Source organism: Archocentrus centrarchus, unplaced genomic scaffold, assembly GCF_007364275.1.
Source record: "Archocentrus centrarchus isolate MPI-CPG fArcCen1 unplaced genomic scaffold, fArcCen1 scaffold_95_ctg1, whole genome shotgun sequence".
NCBI classification, from domain to species: Eukaryota; Metazoa; Chordata; class Actinopteri; order Cichliformes; family Cichlidae; genus Archocentrus; species Archocentrus centrarchus.
Genome location: NW_022060304.1, coordinates 190,360 through 211,948, shown reverse-complemented (window position 1 = coordinate 211,948; position 21,589 = coordinate 190,360). Strand labels below are relative to the sequence as shown.

Below are 21,589 nucleotides of genomic sequence, written 5' to 3'. Positions count from 1 at the left end.
AAAAGTTACAGTAAATGCAGACAGTGCATACACACATAAAATAAAAACCACACAATCCTCCCAGTAGTCCTTGTCTGATACAAAATGTACAACCTCCTCCCATACAATAACCCCCACCCCCAACTTGTAAAACTTTAGACACTTACTGGTCATCTCCATCGGAAAACGAACTTCTTCTGATGTTGGATCATCAGTTGAACCCGAAAAGTCTGATGCTGAAACATCACTCTCTCTCCGTGTGAGCAATTCCACAACCTCCTGAGCGCTGAACTTGGTCTTGCCGGCGGCCCGCTGTGCCATTTCGCAAAACTCCAAAACAACGATGCGATCACGACGAATCTCAAATGAAGCTCTGAGACGTTGTCCACCTCACCTTGCCCTTTTATCAGGTGATGCTGACGTAATAGAGAAGCCCGCGAAACCCCCAATCAATACTTACAGTACACCTTTCCCTACCCCCAAACACCTGGCACCTTTCAATATGTAAATCACACCACTATACAGCGCCCACGCAAACACACAATATAAGTGGCGCCACAGCGGCGCACGGTTATATTTTCTGTGTAATGGTGCATGCCAAGCTCAGCATTACATACATATTTACATCAGAACGGCATATAATACGAGGACGAGCTGAGAATAAAAACTTACCTTCTGCCTTCTGAGTAACAGGTGTTCATTTGCAGCGATAAAACTGGTCAAATCAGCGACGACATTCTCTAATACAAAATAATCCACTCTCGTGAGTCATTTAGTCACTTCGTTGAATAAATGTAGTCTGTTTTTGATGCATTCTGACAATCCGTTGCCGAGAGAAAACATTGTAAATACTGTTTATGCACGTCAGCGCATAGACTCCTACTTCCTGTTTGGTTTACGCATGGAGGACGCACCGACTACGCACTGAATACGCAGGGAGTTTATGCCTTCATGTGAAAACACACCCCATAGTGCCATATACCCACGTGTCGGGAATTTTATTGGCTATCCATCTGTGCTTTTAGATTTCGGGTTAGAGTTGACCAATAAGAACGATTGGAGAACATTTGGGGGCATGTCCTTAAATGTCACATGACGCTCTCTGGATATTATTGGCTCTGGAAAATCCATTTCATAACATGATTGGCTAAATGAGGTGTCAATCGAATTCTGAGGGTCTAGTCTGTCATATAAAAGCATCGTGAGGGCGAACGGCAGCGTTACTGTGACGCTATGAGGCTTCAAAGTCGGAAATCGCTACAGAGGGCCCGCGGGCGGGCCCTTGCCAGTTAACAGGTTAAACTCCACCATATTTCTGTTTCCTAAGTGCACGCTCATTGTTACCTACGTCATCATTGTTTACAAACAGGAAAAGAGTCAATTCTTCCACTTCCTAAGAAGGACCGATATAATGAATTGAATTAATTCTGAACCGGTGGCACTTGCCTCACAATGAAGCCATTGGAGAGGCTCTTTCTTAGCCTTCTCAGACCCTAGATGCAACATGACCAGGTCAGCAGCTGGCATACTGGGCAGGCTGGTGTGGAGAACGCCATCCTCTACCTGCTACACCAAGCGCATGTGTACCTGGATAAGGGAAGCGACACAGAGGATCCTCTTCTTGGATTTCTCAAGGGCCTTTAAAACCATCCTTCTCCTTATGCTTCAGGATAAACTGAACAGGATGCCAGTGGACCCTTGCCTGGTTACCTGGATCTCCAGCTACCTCACCAACAGGCTGAAGTACATCACGTCTGACACCGTGATCAGCAGCACTGGAGCACCCCAGGGGACTTCTCTTCACCATGTACACTGCATATTTCTGCTACTTCTCTGAGTTGTTTTACATTCAGAATTTTGCTTATGGTACAGCCATTGGGGGTGTGTCATTGATGACAGAGAGGAGGAGTATAGGAGCCTGATGAGTAACTTTGCTGTCTGGTACCACAGGAACCAACTGCAGCTCAAGACAAAACCAAGGAGCTGGTCATTGACTTTAGGAAGTCCAGACCAAGGTCACGACTGGTTCTTATTGAGGAAATAGAGGTGGAGGCTGTAGACTTTTACAAATATCTTGAACTGTGGCTGAACAGCAAGCTGTACTTCCTGAGGAGGCTGCAGTCTTCTAACATCTGCAGGAATCTCCTGGGGATGTTTTGTCAGTCCATCATAACAAGTGTTCTGTTGTACACCGTGGCGTGGTAGGGGGACAGCACATCCAGGAAGGACAAAGCCTGAGCCTTGCCAGGAAATTACTGTGACAGTTTGTTAAACATCCAGGTGGACATTTGTGAGCTTGAGACATGCCACAATCTTTTTTATTAATTTAATGAAGAAAGATTTGGTGCTCTTCCACTGATACATCCTCCTTATCTTTATCATGATTCTCTTATAGTAGACACATGATTGCTGCAGTTGTGATTGTTATGGTTTCTTTTTCACCTCTTTCAGGATTGCGCATAATAATCTTAGTGTGATCTTTGCAGGACACCCACTCTTAGGGAGAGTAGCAACAGTATTGAACTTTAAGACAGTTTGTCAGGTTGTGGATTAATAATAATGGTTTTTGAAATGCTTCTTTGTGCTTCTTCTAAGGTCCTGTGAAAGTGACTGAGGCATAGTTCACACCAGCCATGCTTTCTTAGGAACTTTTTCAGTAATCACGCTTTGTGTGACTTTATCTACAAGGAGGTTTGCATTGAAAACTCACAATTCCAGTGTCCTCTCCTAACTGGAATACCTGACTCTAAGTAGCTTTTGTGAAGGTGGGAGAAAATAGAATTGGCACAGAAATCCTGACCTGACATACCACCTGAGCTGCAGCAGTTCCAGTCTTTCAGTAACCAGTAGTTATACTATGACGTTATTTGTAGTTTTTTCCCATTTTCTTCAGAAGCTTACATATAAAGATTTGAACATCTTTTTCAGGGCCTGTTGTTCTATGTTTCTCCTAAACTAGTGTCAAATGTCCATCCATCAGAGCTTGTGAACTCTTTCGGGCTCTCTTTCATCCTCTCTCACTGTATTGTTAAAAGGGGCTGAAAGCAGCAGAGTGTGGTGGAAAGGTCTGCTGCATTGTACATCATATTGTTGTCCACTGTGATGGCCTCAATGGTAGAACTCCCTACCAAAGACTAGGAGCGGATTCTCTGTTAAAATGGCCTGGATAGGGACTGTTATTGTCACTTCTTCCCCCCTTTTAACACCACTCATTTGTTTATGTTCATCTACATACACTGACACTCCACTCCCACTCCCTGAAAGCGATAGTTGCTTTATGTCACGTACCTGTCAGCTGCGGAAGAATTTCAGTTGAGAAAGATCATCTGTCCTTCATATGACTGTCATGTGAGTGTTTTAGCATATTTATCTGATGGAGTTGACTGTGTGTACAAAAAATACATGCCATTTAATATTTGTTATTTGTTTCTGTAATGTTCGGCCATCTTTGGATCTCCACTAGCAAAACTGTTCTATCAGAAGGTCTGCCTCTTACTTTGTGTGAGTGGAGTAAGAGACTTGACATCAAACAAGCGTCACATTACAGTACAACTGTGAACTTGACTTGTGTTACAAAATTTGGTCAATGTAACTCTAAATGCATTGCTTTTTAATGTTGCTGTAGTTTGCTTAATTGTAACAATTTAAAGAAAGGTTTGGTGTGGTTGCCCACCTCTGGACTGACTGCAGACAGTTGAAAATCTCTCTTCTCAACACTTGTCTCTAAGATTAGACTTTTTCAGTACCAATTTGATACCAGCTGTATTCCTCACTGTAAGGATGAGATGTAATATATTTTTCCTATGTAGTGACAGTGTCTGCCATGACTTGAACTTTACTTTGCTATCTTATTAAATTAAAACTGAAATTAATTTTACTGAATTAGTATTAGTTATTATTAGTAACAATAGTATTTACTATTACTCCAGTACAACTGCATTGATACACATTGCCAGCATTGAGGCGTACTCGTTCCCATTGGGTTTTGGACTCCGCTGGGGTTGCCTTTTGTCTTTTGTTTCATTCATAATTTTTTCGTGGAAAGAATTTCTAGGTGCAGTCAAGTCATGGAAGGTTTCCAATTTCGTGGTTTCAGGACCTTGTCTCTGCTTTTTTGTCGATGATGTGGTTCTGTTGGCTTTATCAGGTGGTGGCTTCCAGCTCATACTGGGGTTGTTTGTAGCAAGAAAAGCAATCAACACTTCCAAATTCAAGGCCCTGGTTCTCTGCTGGAAAAAAAGTGGAGCCCCACTCAGGATAATGGACAAGTTGCTCACCCAAATGGAGGAGTTCAAGTATTTTCATTTCTTGTTTACAAGTGAGGGAGAGTGCATCGGGAGATTGACAGATGGTCTGGGGATGCATCTACAGGGATGTGGGCACTGTACCGGTCTTTCGTGGTAAAGAGAGAGTGGAGTGTGAAAGTGAAGCTGTCAGTTGACCATATGATCTAAGTTCCTGCACTCATCAGTGGTCACAAGCTCTTAGTAGTGAATCAAAGTAATCATGGATACTAGCTGTGGAAAATAGCTTCTTTTATAGCGAAGCGAAGCTTTTATAGCGAAGCTATAAAAGAAGCTATCGCTCTCCTATAGCGATAGGGTGAGGAGTACAGTCATTTGGGAGAGCCATCACTTCTCCACATTTTAAAGAACCAATTGAGGTGGTTTAGACATCTGACTAGGAAGCCTGCTGGGTGAGGTGTTCCAGCATTTCCTCGCCTCCTGGGTGAGGTGTTCCAGCATTTCCTACCAAGTGGAGGTCTCGGTGCAGACCCAGGGCACGCTGGAGAGATATCTCTCTCTGGAGCGAAACGCTATGCTGTAGTAAAGCGAGACTTTGTGAATCTCAGCAGCATTGCACATGGTGGCATGACGCTAACTACAAACTCTTGAGTGGTTAGTTTTTTCCGCCAATTCACTGCCAGACAGCGTTAAATGAAATAAATGTATATAGATTTCCAGCTTAATTTTAATTATCTTCAGCAACCTGGAGGATGGTGACGAGGACCTGGACAGTTTACTGCATTATATTGACGGGTGTTTTGAATGAGTCATCTTGTTGAACACAGACAAGACACCAACTTCCTCCACCATCAAAAGAGAACCTGCCCTAAAGATTCCCTGAGACGGCATCTCCACCTACCAGCAACACTGTGGACATTTTCAGTCCATAAATAGCAAGTTGTCAAGCTTTGTTGCTCACCTGGCCCTAGTGGAAATCCTCCACCAAGAGTTTCAGACCTTGTGGGAATCTGTAGAATTCAGCCAGCAGCAGGCGGAAACACTAGCTGCGGAAAACTGCGTCCTCAGGGAGTCGATGAAATCCCTCACCGAGGGAATGACCCAGCTCTCAGAAGAAAATTAAAAAATTTAAAAAAAGGTTATCGAGCTACGGGCCCACAGCATGAGGGAAAACTGCATATTTTCAGGCTCCCAATCTGGAAAAAGTTCATGCAAGGAGGCTCCCGGGCTGTCATCGCAGTCGATAAACTTTATGTGAACGGATAACTTTATTGTGATCAAAATACCATGAATTGGCTGTATTGCTCGACCAGGTGATCTGTGTCCACACCAACATTTCTTTCTTCTTATTTAACTGGGTCAATAGGCACGTCTGCATAGAACAGTTAATGCTGAATTAATCAGCATACTGTGTTGTTGGGTTTTTTTTGCTTATTTGTTTGTTTTTTGTTTTGTTTTTGGGATTTTTTTTTTTTTTTTAACCCCAATTTTGACATTGTTGTTTTAGATCACTTTCGGAATGTTTTTCTGGTGATTGTACTGTTTTTTTCATTTACGTCTCTTTTCACACCCCTTCCCTTCACTTTCCGCACTCAGCAATATGATTGCATTTTCTTTAATGCTGCAATTTGCCACACAAACATACAGCACATACACAGCTATGCAGGACAGGCACATAACAACATACAGCGTGCACACACATACACCTTTAGTGAACACACAACAATCCACCAGCTAGTTTAAACATGAGCACACTGAAGTTTGTCTCATGAAATGTACGCGGAGTTGGTTCGAGGGAAAAGCGAGTCAAAATTATTAATCAGTTAAATGATTTATAATCTGACATTGTGTTTCTACAGGAAACACATCTGATATGATACTTATGATAGTAGGAGACTTCAACCTGGTGTTTAATGCAGATATTGACAGGCTCACTACAGCAGTGAGTCAAAGGAACTGGCAGTCTGCAGACATTCTTAAACAATACATGAAGGATTTTGATCTTTGTGATGCTTGGCATTCACATCTCCCCAGTCTGAGGGATTATACTTTTTTCTCAGCAGTACACCACTCACACTCTCACTTAGACTACTTTTTAGTTTGCAGCTCCATGATGATGGATATCACAGACACACAGATTCATCCTATCACTATCAGTGATCATGCACCAGTGTCTCTCTCTCTCTGACACAGAAGAGAGTCACACCACCAATTAGGAACTGGAGATTTAATACATCATTACTTAAAGAACAAGATTTCATTAATTATTTCAAAAAGGAGTGGGCAATGTATTTAGAAAATAATGATCTGCCTGGAATATCACCATGTGTTCTTTGGGAAGCAGGAAAGGCAGTAATGCAGAGGAAAATAATATCTTACTGCTTGCATAAGAAAAATAAAGAAAACACACAAAATTAAATCTTTAGAAACTGCCTATGCTGCTTCACCACAAGAATGTATAATTAACAACCTGAGAAAACTAAAACTGGAATTAAAGGAAATAACTGATAGGAAGACACAATTCCTGTTGCAGAGGCTGCGTTTAGAAAACTTTGAACATGGAAATAAAAAAAATCATATCAGATGATATTTTTTCTAACATTCACATATATTCACACTCCAATGAACACATCAGTAAGCAACTTAGGGGTTCATGGGGTCTAAGGCTACTTTGGTATGCAGACTGGAACAACCATCAACCTTCCAATTAGCAGATGACCTCCTGAGCTACAGCCATCCCAACTCTGAGAATTGTTCAGTTGGTAAATGGCTTTACACTAAAGAATGTCAGATGTAGCCAATAATATCTTTGCAGATTATCGGCTGCCTTACTTAATGAGAGCTGCAAAGTTGTAGAAGTCCACATCTAGCTCTAATGTATGAGTGTGACTAATTGGAAAAATGGGACTTTAGGCTGTGCTGCCACAACAGGCGGGACAGATGTTTTGGAGCATTGTGTAACTGAGGCCTTAGCTTTCCCACCGGCAACCAGTGCACTCCTGCTGACAGTAAACACAGAAGAACATAAAGTGGAACTGAATAAATTAGCATGGTCTCTTCAATATCCTATCCAATATTTTTAGTTATGATCAGCCTGTTATCCAATCCAAAAATCAGCTAAGTGCGTCCTCATCTAAGCTAATGTTGACTGACATATTCAGTGAAAATGGAGTCTCATACACATGTCCTGTGAGATTAAATGACTTAAGCTATTTAAAAAATGTTGTCCATTTGGACTGGCTACATAAAAAGAAGTCAGCGCATGGGTGTTTGTTTTATCATACCTTAAATAAACAGATTTCTTTGTTTCTTTGTTACTGAGATGATGGTGCAGAGGTATCTATTGATCATGAATGTTGTTCACTCCTTTGTCTTTGGTTTCTCTGTTTGTGTCTTTCTGTTAGTATCGAGGAGCCGATGTTGTTGGGGGCAGGAGATGATCAAGAAGAGCAACCGGCACTAATTCCCAGTTTGTTCCCCCTCATCTCTCCAACCCTCTATTTTAGTACTGCCAACGAGAAAGGTTAGGATTCTGACAGATTTGACTATAATATTTAGCTAACTGACAATCACTGAGATGTGATGGTAATTTTCATGCCTTCACAACTTATGAGACCCTGTAACGTCTTGATTTATGACTTTATAATAATTCTACATTATCTCATTTATGCCTGCTTGTCTTTTGAGGTCACCAAACTCTGTTTCATAATTGCAGTGCCCTTGATAAAAACACTTCATAAAATCTCAAAATCATCTAGATGTGGTTAAAAAAAATGCTGTTCCTGCATATTTTTAGACTGCACGGATGCTGCTAGGTTGCAAATATTTGCAGTACTTGTTAATCTAGAAATTATGGTCTTGATCTAAAGGTCTGCATTTCTGGTGAATTCACAACTGAATCAACTGACTGCTATATTGTCTTTGAGTTGGCAAAAGACATTCTTCCTATTCACTAATTTACTACTTGATTAAATAGGGGGAAAAAATTCAGATTTGTTAACTAGTCTTAACCTGTTAACTGGCCACTCCAAAATCACCAAAAACGCCTGAAAAAGCATACCCAAATTAAATCAGCTGCTGTTCCTGAACTCTTTGGAGTACATGCAAAAGCTTGGGCTCTTTGTTAAGAAGACAACCTATATTTTTCATTTTTGCAAATGCTGTAACTGTAATGAGTATGTAGCTATTAAGTTTGGAACACAGAAAAATTAGACAATTGTTTTTATGTAACTACACACTGAGAGTAGAAGGTATGGATTGGAAAATATAATGAAGCTATAGAATGAAGTCTTTTTACCGTGTATATCAAATTTTATCACGATAGCACAACAACCTACTGTTTTGTAAAGGTTTTTGTGTGTTGATGTCCAGGCGTGGTCTCACATGTGCCATTTGGAGACTCCGAGTGCCACATGTGAGCAGCCTTTGTTATACAGACTTCAAATGGCTGCAACTCCTCAGTGCTTCAACATACAGTCATCAATGGGGGCTCTAATCAAAGATACTACCCTGAGGAATCCTCTGCTATACACAAAGTTACTGATAATGTGAATTAATTATAAGTATGGACATATAAATCAGAGGTTGCCCTAATTTGTAAAAGAGGGAAAATGCTTGGCCTTCATTCACAAAAACCCCAGTCTATTTTTAATGATTCCTTCACACACACGCCAAACTAAATAAATTGCATATTGATCAACAGTTACAGTGAATGTAAACTCTACATATACACATAAAAAAAACCCCACAATCCTCCCAATTGTCCTGATATACAACCTACATCCTCCTCGCAAACAATTACCCCAACCCCAAACACAAAGGAGCCCAAAGCCCACCACCAACCAAATATCACAAATATCAATAAACAGTGCACTTAGCCATTGTATAACCGCCATGAAAGCCCATCGAGACATCCATATTTACATCTAAACGGCATATAATACGAGCACGAGCTGGGAGTAAAAACTTAGACTTACTATGAAATGCCTTTTGAGTAACAGCTGTTCGTTCGTGTTCATTCCGGAGCGATAAACCGGTCGAATCAGCGACAAAGTCCTCTAATAAATAATAATCCACTGTCATGAGTCACTTTGTCATTTCGTTGAAGAAAAATAGCTTGTTTTGAGATATTTATACAATCCGTTAGTGAGAAAAATTACTCTAAACACTCTCGAGTCACTACAGCGCACAGAGTCTTACTTCCGGCTTGACTTTGCGCACGTAATACGCACTCATTGTGCAGCAACTTTGTGGGTCCATGTCAAATGGCTGCACTCCTTACCCTATCTCTAAGGGAGAGGCCAGCCACTCTTCAGAGGAAGCTCATTTCTCCTGCTTGTATTCGCAATCTCATTCTTTCAGTCACTACCCAAACCTCATGACCATAGGTGAGAGTAGGGATGCAGACTGACCAGTAAATCGACAATTTTGCTTTCACAACCCTTTTCCACCACCAGGGTTCCGATGCCCATGCTGTTCCCAAAAGAACCAGCGAAAAGCTTAGGAACGGGCCCACGTTTCCACCGCACTTGCAAACCACTCCTTTTATGTATGAGTGTGGGTGGGTCCTTGGCTGGACACAGAAACCGAAGAGCGCAAACGTGGGAGAACACGCTCCCCTTTCTTGTGCTGCGAACACATTTTACGGTCCAAACCAAACTACTGCAGCATCTTTGTGCAGAACAGAGGTAAACACAGACAGAAAATACGAGCAAGGCGACAAGTACGCACTTTGCATCCTTTTATCTGTGATATGAACTGATACAAAGCAGCAAGTTCAGCCTTAAGACCCAACCTAATTCACAGCCTTGAAAATAGCTTCGCTTTTCTCATGTAATACACATATAATATGGTAGAAAACTTTGTTAAGATGGAAAAGTCACGCCCTTCTGCCGCTTTTGTCACGCTTTCTTGGTTCGAGACCAGCTAGCTTGCGGGGCCCGAGTTGAACCCGTTTTTCGGCTGAGCACCAAGTGCGTTCGTGGTGGAAAAACCGCTGAACAGTTCAAATGCTGGCACCGGAACCCCATTAGTGGAAAAGCGGCTACACTCAGCTCCCTCTGTACCACGACAGACCGGTGCCGTGTCCGCATCACTGCAGACGCAGTTGTCAATCTCCTGCACTCTCACACTCTTCTCCTGCCACTCATGAACAAGACCCTGAGATAATTAGTCCTCTACCTCGGTCACTCCACCCTTTTCCAGCTGACAACCCATGGCTTCAGACTTAGAGGTGCTAATTCTGATGCCAGCCGCTTCACACTTGGCTTTGAACAGTTCTACTGTGAGCTGGATGGAGGCCACCACCTGATGAAGCCAACAGGACTGCATCATCTGCAAAGAGCAGAGATGAGACTTCCGCCACTTGGCTACGCCTAGGAATTCTGTCCATAAACATTATGAACAGAATCGGTGACAAAGAGCAGCCCTGGTGAAGTCCAACACCCACGGGAAACAAGTCCAACTTGTAGTACGGACCAAGCTCTCATTGCAGATGTAAAGTTACTGAATGGCCCACAACAACGACACCCCATACTCCCTCAGCACCTCCCACAGGTGCTCAGGGAGTATGGGGTGTCTGTTATTATCATCAAGATAACAGAAAACCTGTTTGTTGTAGACACCAGATAGGTGTCTTCTTAGTCTTGATTCATTCTTAGATCAGTGTTAAGAGGCTTAAAAAACATTCCCCTAGAGGTGTTTATTGACCCACTATTGTTTATGTCACATACACCAAGGTGTGAAAAAATTGTGAGACTTTGGCCCACTCTATCACCTGAAGAAAGGTGTGAGTGGGGGTTGAGGCACCTGGGCTTAGGACGTCATTATAAATGGGGGAAAGTTAATATCATAATTCACCACCTCTGTTCAGTGATGACAGTGACATAAATAGCTTCTCACTCTGAATTGGGAACATTAGCATCTTTGAAAGAATGCCCTTTTTCTTTTGGTGCAGATGTACAGCTGACTCTTGTCCCGTTGAGGTGGCTCTTTAATGTTTTGCCATGCGTTTGTGGTTTCTCCAATGTATTTAATGTATGTACCGCACAGCATATGCTATGTTGCTTAGCGTTTGGGAGTTTTGTCCTTGGATTGAAAAGGTTTTTTTCTTAGTATGACTAGGTTTGAAGTAAACTGGGATGTCATGCTTGGAGAAAATTCTCCTGAGTTTCTCTGACGCATGTGATTATGCACATGATAAATAGTGGATCAACCAACACCTTTGGGGAACAACCTCCACTGGGCTTTAAATACCTGGGACTCTCCACCATTTGGTTTTAGAACTGAAGAAGCCTTTCGAATGAGAGGTGAAATGTCTTCTAGAAACGTAAAGAAGTCCAGTCACCTTTTTCAAGGTCCAGTCATTAAGGATTTTCTTGGCACAAACCAGTGGGTATCGTTATCATAGTCTACATCAGGGATCCTCACATCCAGGACTCGAGAGCCGGTGTCCTGTAGGTTTTAGGTGTGTCCCTGATCCAACACACCTGAATCAGATGGCTGAATTACCTCCTCAGTATGCAGTCAAGTGTTCCAGAGTCCTGCTAATGACTTCTATATTTGACTCAGGTGTGTTGAAGCAGAGACACATCTAAAATCTGCAGGTCTCGAGGCCTGGATGTGAGGATCCCTGGTCTACATGATCAAAGTCCTGCTCAAGGTTATTAGATCCATGTCTCACAGTGTCTTGCTGTGAAATTAACTGAGCATATTAGCATTGTACCTGGACTCTGTGTTGGCATAGCATGTTTTACTTGTTAAAATAATTCATAGATGTGTTTTTTGCAGTGGAGCTGCTGCCTGCAGAACAAAGACGACTACTGAAATGGAAGATGAGCACTATAACTCCCAATGTTGTCAAGCAAACCATCGCTAGATCACACTTCAGAGTCACAAAGAGTAAGTTGTTAGACATTGGTGTCCAGTGACACACACTGCTGAGATTGGTTATTTGAAAAACTCTGGTATTAGATGTTGTAATTGCTTTATAATGCAGCTTTTGGCTTGTTTACAAGAATGCTCACCATTTTTTGTTCTTTCTATTCTTTATAAATCATTTGTCTCTGTATTCAATGTATCTCTGAGTGTCCTATTCACTTTGAGATGTCACATTAGACTAGACTAGATATCTTATTCATCATTAAAATGTATATTCATGATTTTAAGCAGCAACTAGAAAAAAAGCATTTCCTGAAGAAAATGCACTGTGAATGCTGCAAGCTGAAAGATTGCAGCTGAAATGCTAAGAAATGCTTCAAAGAGCTGAAACTTTGTTTGCTGGATGAGCTTCAACAGCTGAATTGCTGAATAGCTGAACAGCTGGATAGCTGAAAGGCTTGGCTTTATTTTAAAGCTTAAATGGTGTCTCTAGCTGAATGTATGCTGAACTTATTACATTTCAAAGCACAGCTGAACAGCTGAACTGCTGAACAGCTGGATAGCTGAACAGCTGAATAGCTGAAAGGCTTGGCTTTATTTTAAAGCCTAAATGGTGTCTCTAGCTGAAATGCAAGGAAATGCTCCAAAGAGCTTAAATCTGGCTGAAAGAGTTTAAGCTGGTGAATGAATGCTCAATGGAAAAATTTTAAAGTTTGGAGTAAAGTGGGACTTGAACCTGCTCTGTTTGCTTCTTGTGCATTGATGGTCCCCTTTTCTACCACTGAGCCAACAGTAGTGTCACACAAGCAGTGAGGTTTGCAAGCATACATATTGGAGAGCTCTGCCAAGCTGAGTGCTTGTAAATGCGCCAATTGAAAACACCTGCCAGGTGCACTGCTTACCTGCTGAGATGCATGCACTCTGTCAAATTTGCCTCGGTGCACCTGTCAAATAACTGCTTCTAAGTCAAAAACCGTAGCTCCTATCAAAATCATTTTTGAACTGTGAGCGTCACAAGGACCTGCTCTAAACAGTGGTGTAATTTTTATTTTCCTGGGCTCAAAAGTGTGGCCGTGGGAGCAGTTTAAAAAAGGTGCTCATTTCTGCTTTGGAGAAAATCACCTCTCTGAAATTACTATGGAGGTTAATGAAGGAGTTGGAAGGTACTCCCTCTGTTTGAAGCCTCACAGTTTCAAAATTGTACATTTGACAGGGTTTAAAGACACATTGTTTGAAAGTAGAGAAGCAGAAATCATGGCTGTAGAGTGAAGAGTGTGGACACAGCGGCAGTTTAAATATAAATTTTCCACATGAATGTTTTGAAGTCTCCCACTCTACTAATCAGGCTCCCACTCTAGTAAACGCAATACACAACCATTATAAACTCTGAAATGCCTGAAAAAACACCTTAAACTTAAACTGTGCTTAAACCGTAAAAGATTTTGAAACACCAAGTAATAGCTGAATAGCTGAAAGTCTTGGCTGCATTTTAAAGTTTAAATGGTTTTTGTAGCTGAAAGTATGCTGAAGTTATTAGCTTTTAAACCCTGAAAGGATTTGAAAAGGATTTGAAACTTCTTTAAGGTCCTTTAAGGTGTGGCAGATAAATGCAACAAAATAAATGATACAACCGGCATTAAAACTGGGATATTTTCTACATATAGTAGTAAACATCAACTCAGTGTACTGAAGAAATTTAAATAATAAGAGTGTGGCTGCTTAAGCTTTTATGTTTCTGCGTGTTCATTTATCGAACAGGAATGACACAGAACAACGGAATACACATATATGTGTGTGTATGTATGTATGTATCAGTGGCGGATGCTGGTCTTTCAAAGAGGGGAAGCTCAATTTCGGCCTACATCATAAAATGTGTCGGTTTATTTATACAGCAGCACCCGCTGGACAGAAACTGCGATAGAAGTCTGAAAGAGTGATAGAAGTCAGTCTCCAAACACAAGCAGCTACAAATTAAACACTCTGAAGACGCTCAGCGTCCACACTGTTTAAAGCACTGTGAAGCGGCAGGAATGAGTGAGAGGAAAGCCGCGTCGTTACCAGCGATAAGAAGCTGATTCTGAACAAAAGTTGAGCGCGTTGTAGCGCACATTTAGTCAATGACATGTACACACAACAGTATATATTTGATTTCACATGGAGAGTGACTGCAGAGCTGCGTTGTCGAGCCTCAGAGTGTGTCAGCTTAGCACGTGGCTGTATCAGCCTCACTGCTACCCCCGGTGTTGCTAAATATAGATCATAAATGGACTAGTTCTTATATAGCGCTTTTCTACTCTAGTTAAGCACTCAAAGCGCTTATACAAGCATTATGTAGGTCAGCCTACGTAGTTCGTTAGGCACGGGAGCCAGTGAAGCTTCTGGGTTTAATTTTAGCGGTAAGGTATCACGTGATCGAGACAAGCGTCTTGACATGTGTCAAAAGTGAGTCATAGATGGATGTAATGGAGAGAATCCACCCACTTTTCAAAATAAAAAATTGTTCAGACTCAGATAATAAATACATGTAAGTTATTTATTCTTTCAGTGCTACCTGATACCAAATGACCCACAGACCAGGGATTGGGGACCTCTGCTTTAGATGATAAGGTAGCACTTGTCCCTGGTTGATAAACATGTTTGTTGCTCTGTTATTCATATAGAAAGCCATGACTGGTTGGGCTGCTGGGGACACCATATGAAGTCTCCAGGCTTCAAAGTGATTGGAAGCCACCAGAAGGTAAGAGCTTAGACATGGGCTAATCTTGATGGTGCACCAATAAAGTCCAGAATTGTACTTGATTTGGTTTTGTTTGTATTTGTGTGTCTCCTAGCTGAACCATTTTCCAGGAACATTTCAGATTGGGAGGAAAGACCGGCTGTGGCGAAACCTGTCCAAGATGCAAGTTCGCTTCGGCAAACAAGAGTTCAACTTTTTCCCACGGACCTTTGTCCTTCCTCAGGACATCAAGCTGCTCCGCAAAGCCTGGGAGGATGGAGGCTCCAAGCAAAAATGGATCATCAAACCTGTATGTTCAGTTCATTTTGTCAAGTTAATTACCAAAGCTCTGCAGGCAAATCTATGAGCATCCATTGTAATAGATGGGCGGGACAATTTCTGCTATATTTATTAAGCAGGGAAAATTAGCATAAACAGAACACTGATTGAAGTGAAAAGTTCTGCAGTTGGTCTATTAACTGTATGCAAATTTATAAACACATTTATGAATTCAAATCGGTGAGAGGCACCTGAAGGAGAATCAATATACTCTAATGTGAGGGCGAACTTTTCAAATGAATTGGCATATTTTGGGGTCATGGAGGTGAACTTGTTCTTATATGGACTGGTTGTTATATAGTGCTTTTCTACTCTACACAAGTACTCAAAGCGTTTTATTCAGCATGTTTCATCTACCCATTCACAAACACATCTAAGTGCAGTCTGTTTAACATACACAATCACACTACGATCAATGCAACTGAGGGTTCAGTATATTGGTATAACCAGAGCCAGAGCCAGCCCTTCTCTGGATAACTCTAACAGACAAGAGAGAGCACAGAATTTAGAGAATTACAAACAAATATAATTAGAATTTAAATCTGAAATATGTGTATAGGAGCAGGTCTGTAGGTTGTGTAGAAGAATGCAAAGTATTATTTACTATCAGAACTTCACAAATTAGTGTGTTAAGGCAGTACAGTGCTATGTGTTGTAAATGTGTGCATTCCACATCTAGTTTGTGCACGTCAGTTGAGGCTCCAGGTGTAGTCAAAGAAAGGAATTAGTCTCAAGCACCTATGCGCAACAGACAGTTTCTGCAAAATCCCAGATTAGATTCAGGGATGTCAGACCTTCTACCTGCACCAATTACACATGCTCTGTCATTTCTGCCCAATAGAAAAACTTCATCACCCTGGCATTGCTCACAAAGTAACTCTCCTAGTAGCAACTCTCACAGCTACATAAGTGACAACATAAAATGTGTTCTTATCAGGTGTTACATTTGCACTAAATTGCCTGCCCTGATCCACTTATTAAATCAACTGTAAGATTCATTTATATATGCTAATATTCTAAACTTCTACAAATGAATATGCACTAAGGCTAGTTGCCAAAAAACTATTCCATAGTTTTCCATTTCAAAAATCCCTCAGTGTTGCAATAATAAGAATTTTTCACAAGTGTAATTAGGAGACATTGACAAATGTCTCTCTTTGTCTCGTCTTTCTAGTCAAGGAGGGAAAACAAAAGCAAACTGAATGTGAACTTGTCTTATATTTGTGGCTGTAAGTAAACCTATGCAAGTGAAGTATTACACCAGATGTATGCTTTTCTCTAGTAGTGCTTTTTTATTCATATTGGAATATAGTATTTTAGGATTAAATGAACCATCAAGCTCCTCAAGTAGGACAAGATTTCTTTAACCTTTATTTAACCAGGAAGTGAAACTCTTGAAATTTATCATTTATTTTGAGTCTGTGTCCTGGGCTGACATACACAGCGCTATAATCTAGCATGTTTTTCAATGGTGAGAGAAACACATTCAAGCACAGTAAGAACATGCAAGCAATAAAATATGTTTAGCTCTTTTATTTTTTAGTTTATCACTTTGACTTTTCTATGCTCTTTTTTTCCTCATTTTTAACAGCCTGCGTCAGCCAGAGGAATAGGGATTCAGGTTATTCACAAATGGAGTCAGATGCCTCGTAAGAGACCACTACTTGTTCAGAAGTAAGTAGCCCAGAATAATACTTCACTGGTTTAGAGCTAAGCAGCCTACAGATCATTTTCAAAGTATGTAACGCAATGTTACTGAGCTAACATATTGTTTGCAGGTATCTCCACAAGCCCTATCTCATCAGTGGGAGCAAGTTTGACTTGCGGATCTACGTCTATGTGACATCTTACAACCCACTGAGAATTTATATGTTCTCAGATGGACTGGTTCGATTTGCTAGCTGCAAGTGAGTTTTCCACCACATTGAACATATCTGATGCATTCACATGGAATGTATATAAATGAGATTCAGTTAGCATATCAGTGCATTCTTCCAGGTATTCATCTTCCCTGAAGACCCTGAGTAACAAGTTCATGCACCTGACCAACTACAGTGTCAACAAGAAGAACTCTGAATACCAGACAAACAGTGATGACAAGGCCTGCCAAGGGCACAAATGGTAACAGACAGAGAGAAGTTTGAATCCCAGGTTATTTGAAGAGTGTAACAGGGATTATAGTCTGTTCCAGATGCAAACACAATAAGTTGCGGACACCGCTAAGAAATCAGTATTCTTGTTGTACTTCTTGGAAGTTGGTCCAAAAGGCTCACGCATAGTTCGTGCACTGTAGTATTGTGGTCATCCGCATTTAGGCATGTCATTTGTCCTGTCTCCCTCCCCTCATTCCCAACCGGTCAAGGCAGATGACTGCCCCTCCCTGAGCCTGGTTCTGCTGGAGGTTTCTTCCTGTTAAAAGGGAGTTTTCCCCTTGCCACTGTTCCCAAATGCTTACTCATAGTGGTTGTCTGATTGAGATTTTCTCTGTATTAGTATAGGGTCTTTACCTTACAATATAATGTGCTTTGAGGTGACTGTTGTGATTTGACACTACATAAATAAAATTTAATTGCATTGAACTGAATGCAAGGTTTATGGTACTGTATTGGTTTCATTTCTTTTGGTTGGAAAATTGAAGCCAGTGCATCCATGTTTGATACTGTTCATGTTTAGAATCAGGGAGGGGCAACCGTCTGCTGTGATCAGATGGGGAGTCAGGGCAAACAGAATAGAGGAGCAAAGAGAGAGACTGAAGAATACTCAGAGCTTGATAGAATATACCTGGGAACCTGAGGTGACAGATTCTTTTCAGTATTCCAGTCGTAGCCTTTGTGGATCAATGGAAGGCTCAAGGAGCTTTTAGCATAACCCGATAAGGAAATACAATACTCCAATCTAGAATACATCTCCATTATATCTTTGAATGACTTATGAGTTTGCTTTATGTTTTCAGGGCTTTGAAGGCCTTATGGCAGTATCTTGGGATGAAGGGAATCAATACCACCCTGCTATGGGAGAAGATTAAAGACATTGTGATCAAAACTATCATAGCGTAAGTTTGTCCATTTGGTCACTGAGTGGCTCCAGAGCTGCAGGGCTGTTTGTTTGTTTGTTTGTTTGTTTGTTTGTTTGTTTGTTTGGGTTTTGTTTTGTTTTTAGCGAAAACTAGCCAGCTTGGTTAGATAGCCGCATCCATAAACTATACTCATGCACAGACAAACACATACCTGCTAGTTAGTATTGAATTGGAGACTAATAAAATACTAGAATTTCACTCACTAAAACTGATGCACAAAGTTCTTGTGTAGTCTGCACCTCACAACTAACCATTTTTGTCATATACTTCGATTAAAAATTACATCAGCATAAAAGACCACTGTTCTAAAGAGGGAAACTGTCCATGAAAATAATGATAATGATGAAGATGATGAAATCAGCATCCTCCCTCCTGTGTGTTGGTCATCAGGTCAGAGCCATACGTTAGCAGCCTGATGAAGATGCATGTTCGGACACCTTACAGCTGTCATGAGCTGTTTGGCTTCGACATCATGCTGGATGAGAACCTCAAACCCTGGATCCTGGAAGTGAACATATCACCCAGGTAACAAATACACACACACACACACACTAAAATCACATGTGTTTTTAAACCAAATATTTAACTGTTAGTACATCTGTAACTCTGATCCAGCCTTCATTCCAACACTGGACTGGATGTTTCCATAAAGGGTCAGATGATCAAAGATCTCCTGAACTTGGCTGGCTTTCGTATTCCTCCAAGAGAAGATGTGACTACCCCGTGCAGCAGTGCATCCAGCTCCACTAATAGGTAAGAATTTGATACTTCCCCTCTGTGGTTATCAGCTGCAGCCTCAAAAATGACCTTATAATTGAATTAACGTGTGTGTGTGTGTAGTTTGTGTGGAGGAAACAGAGAGAAGACCAAACTGGATCTGTCTGCTGATGAGAAGCTCAAACGAGCATTTTATCTTACACAGCGTTACGCCAACCAGGTAAACACACACACAGAACCAATTTGTGCCAAAGGACCTAAACTAATAATAAAGCAGTATAGTGTATGCTGAGTTAGACAAGTAATTTTACATAGTGAAAGCTTTCATTTTAGTTGAGCTAAAGTTGAAGAGTAAGCTTAAGTGGACAACTAAAGAAGCTTCATGTTAAAGGTTTTTACTTTTTAGCTCTGCTGTTTCGAAGTCTGTTCCTCAAAAACATTAACATTGGACATAAATTCAGAATGATGGGACCTAGAATGTTCAAATTCACACCATAGATCAAACTTCACACACATCTTCACTTACCATAATAGCACTTTAAAACCCCGTCCCCTTAACAGCAGGCCATCGCCACCAATACTCCTGTTACCTGCCTGACTCTATCACCACTTAGACATCCAATTAAACATACTTTTCATTACCGTAATTACCATTTGTCCTGTCAGAAAAATTCAAATGTTTCTGAAAACTAAAAAATTGCGCTTCACTCCCAACAAAGGGTTGTTATGGTATTGTTGCTGGAAGTCTGCAAACGGTGGGATATTTGAAATATGTTCACATGGTGAACACTGAAAGAAAAAGACACCTGCTTACCTTTAACAACTACCCAATGTGCCTCTTCTATGGTAGATGGTGGATGTACAACTCTATAATCAGTACTGATTTCACTAATTAGCAAAGAAACACAGCAGGTCTCATTTGTTTCCTTTTTTCTCTGTCAGGACTTCCTGTCAACAGTGTTGGATGTTTTGACTCCAGAGGATGTCCGGGTACTGGCAGAGAGTGAAGATGAGCTGAATCGTCGAGGAGAGTTTGAGCGCATTTTCCCATCACCGTCATCATCTCGCTACCTTAACTTCTTTGAGTGTTCAAGATACCTCAACATCCTGCTGGATCAGTGGGAGCAAAAGTACTGGAACAACAGGACAACATGTATGTTTTCTGCTACTTCGCAGTAATAATAAAATACAGGAACCTCACTGGTATTACTTTAGGTTTCAGGATGACCGTATTAATGGAGATGGAGTTTGAAGCATTAACTCTGAGTATGGTGGAAAATTTCTTATTTGCTGAACAGGAACAGTGGTTTTAGAAAAAAGCCAGTTCAAGTTCCCGTGGTCAATTAAAAAGACAGTGTGACAAAGTCAAGACCTGGAAGTGTTATCTTTGCAAATGATGTTTTTAAGATTCTTAGAAAAATTGGAGACAATACATTTTGTAAATCAGTTATAAAAATGCTGTGATTGAATTAATTTTTTTATGCTGTAGTTATACCAATGGGCTAGGAGGCAGCTAACCTTGTAGCATAATTATGTTCATCTTCTATTTGTCCACTGGCAACTTCACACTAGGTTGAAGTTGGCAGGGTTGCCAGTTGCTTAGTTTTCCTGTGAATTTGGCTACTTTGACTAGCACAAAGACACAGAGGGCACAGAAAACAATGAAACTGCAGCTTGGGCTTTCTTTGTCTTATGTATAGGTGTCAGTCTACTGAGAACACTCTGCCAGGAAGGTGTCCATCTGGGAACCAGTGACCCTGCTCACATGGTGAGAAACTGCATAATGATGGAAGTAAATGTAAAACTGGAAGAGGTACTGAAATGCTGAACCCTTCTATCTGTCTCTGTTTGTGTCTGCATAGTGGTCCAAGTCTAACTACATCTCCAAGTTTGAACACAAAAGGCAAGATGTGGCTAGCCCTTCCAGATCCAGGTACACAAAATAAAAACTGTCAGGAGTACACCAACACTGCTTTCTTTTTCCCAACAGATAAATAGACCAAAATATTTAATAGACCAGCGTACCCACTAGAAAATATGGCCAATTCACGTTTTCTGCATGTCCAAAAAGGTGGTGTGACTCCTCATAACTATAGAGGGGCCTATTCTGCTCATTTCCAACTTACGTTTTTATTCTTGGACACTATTAGGGCAGCTTTTATATGATTGACATTTCAAACTATTCCTTATTTATCTTATACTGGGACTTGGTGCTTCCCTTCATCCTATATCCAAAACCAGCTGTTTTAGCTTCCTCTTCCTCCTTTTAAGGCAACTTTCACAGTATCTTCGGATTGATTGATGTTTGCAAACAGGTTTGATCAGCAAGGATTCACAACCAGAGCTGTGTGCCTGAGATGACCATATTCCCTATATGACATTATACAGAGCCAGAAGAGTAGAACCAGAACAATGTGAAACTGGGCTAGTGTATGTTTAAAGCCTGAGCTTATACTGGCTTTATTACAACCTCAGTTCCAAAAAAGCTGTAAAAAATATAAAAATATAATGCAATGATTTGCAAATCTCATAAACTCATATTTTTTCAAAATGAAACACGGAATCATATCAAATTTTTAAACTGAGAAAATATCCCATTTTAAGAAAAATATTAGCTGATTTTGAATCTGATGGTAGCAA

General features: G+C 40.8%; 1 protein-coding gene across 4 annotated transcripts in view; it reads left to right on the top strand.

Moving 5' to 3' along the window:
- ttll4 (tubulin tyrosine ligase-like family, member 4) overlaps positions 1–21,589 on the top strand; it is a 43,657-nt gene that overhangs the window by 19,462 nt on the left and 2,606 nt on the right. For 3 of the 4 annotated variants that reach the window (XM_030726037.1, XM_030726035.1, XM_030726036.1), the window contains exons 7-20: positions 7,628–7,746; positions 12,012–12,122; positions 14,762–14,838; positions 14,933–15,127; positions 16,748–16,830; positions 16,935–17,063; positions 17,155–17,277; positions 18,110–18,208; positions 18,623–18,757; positions 18,848–18,985; positions 19,073–19,169; positions 19,892–20,102; positions 20,650–20,717; positions 20,812–20,882. In XM_030726037.1, coding sequence (XP_030581897.1) covers positions 7,628–7,746; positions 12,012–12,122; positions 14,762–14,838; positions 14,933–15,127; positions 16,748–16,830; positions 16,935–17,063; positions 17,155–17,277; positions 18,110–18,208; positions 18,623–18,757; positions 18,848–18,985; positions 19,073–19,169; positions 19,892–20,102; positions 20,650–20,717; positions 20,812–20,882 — 1,656 coding nt within the window. Of the gene's footprint in view, positions 1–7,627; positions 7,747–12,011; positions 12,123–14,761; positions 14,839–14,932; positions 15,128–16,747; positions 16,831–16,934; positions 17,064–17,154; positions 17,278–18,109; positions 18,209–18,622; positions 18,758–18,847; positions 18,986–19,072; positions 19,170–19,891; positions 20,103–20,649; positions 20,718–20,811; positions 20,883–21,589 lie in introns of those variants that run through there. The other variant, XR_004019741.1, reaches the window with a different exon arrangement.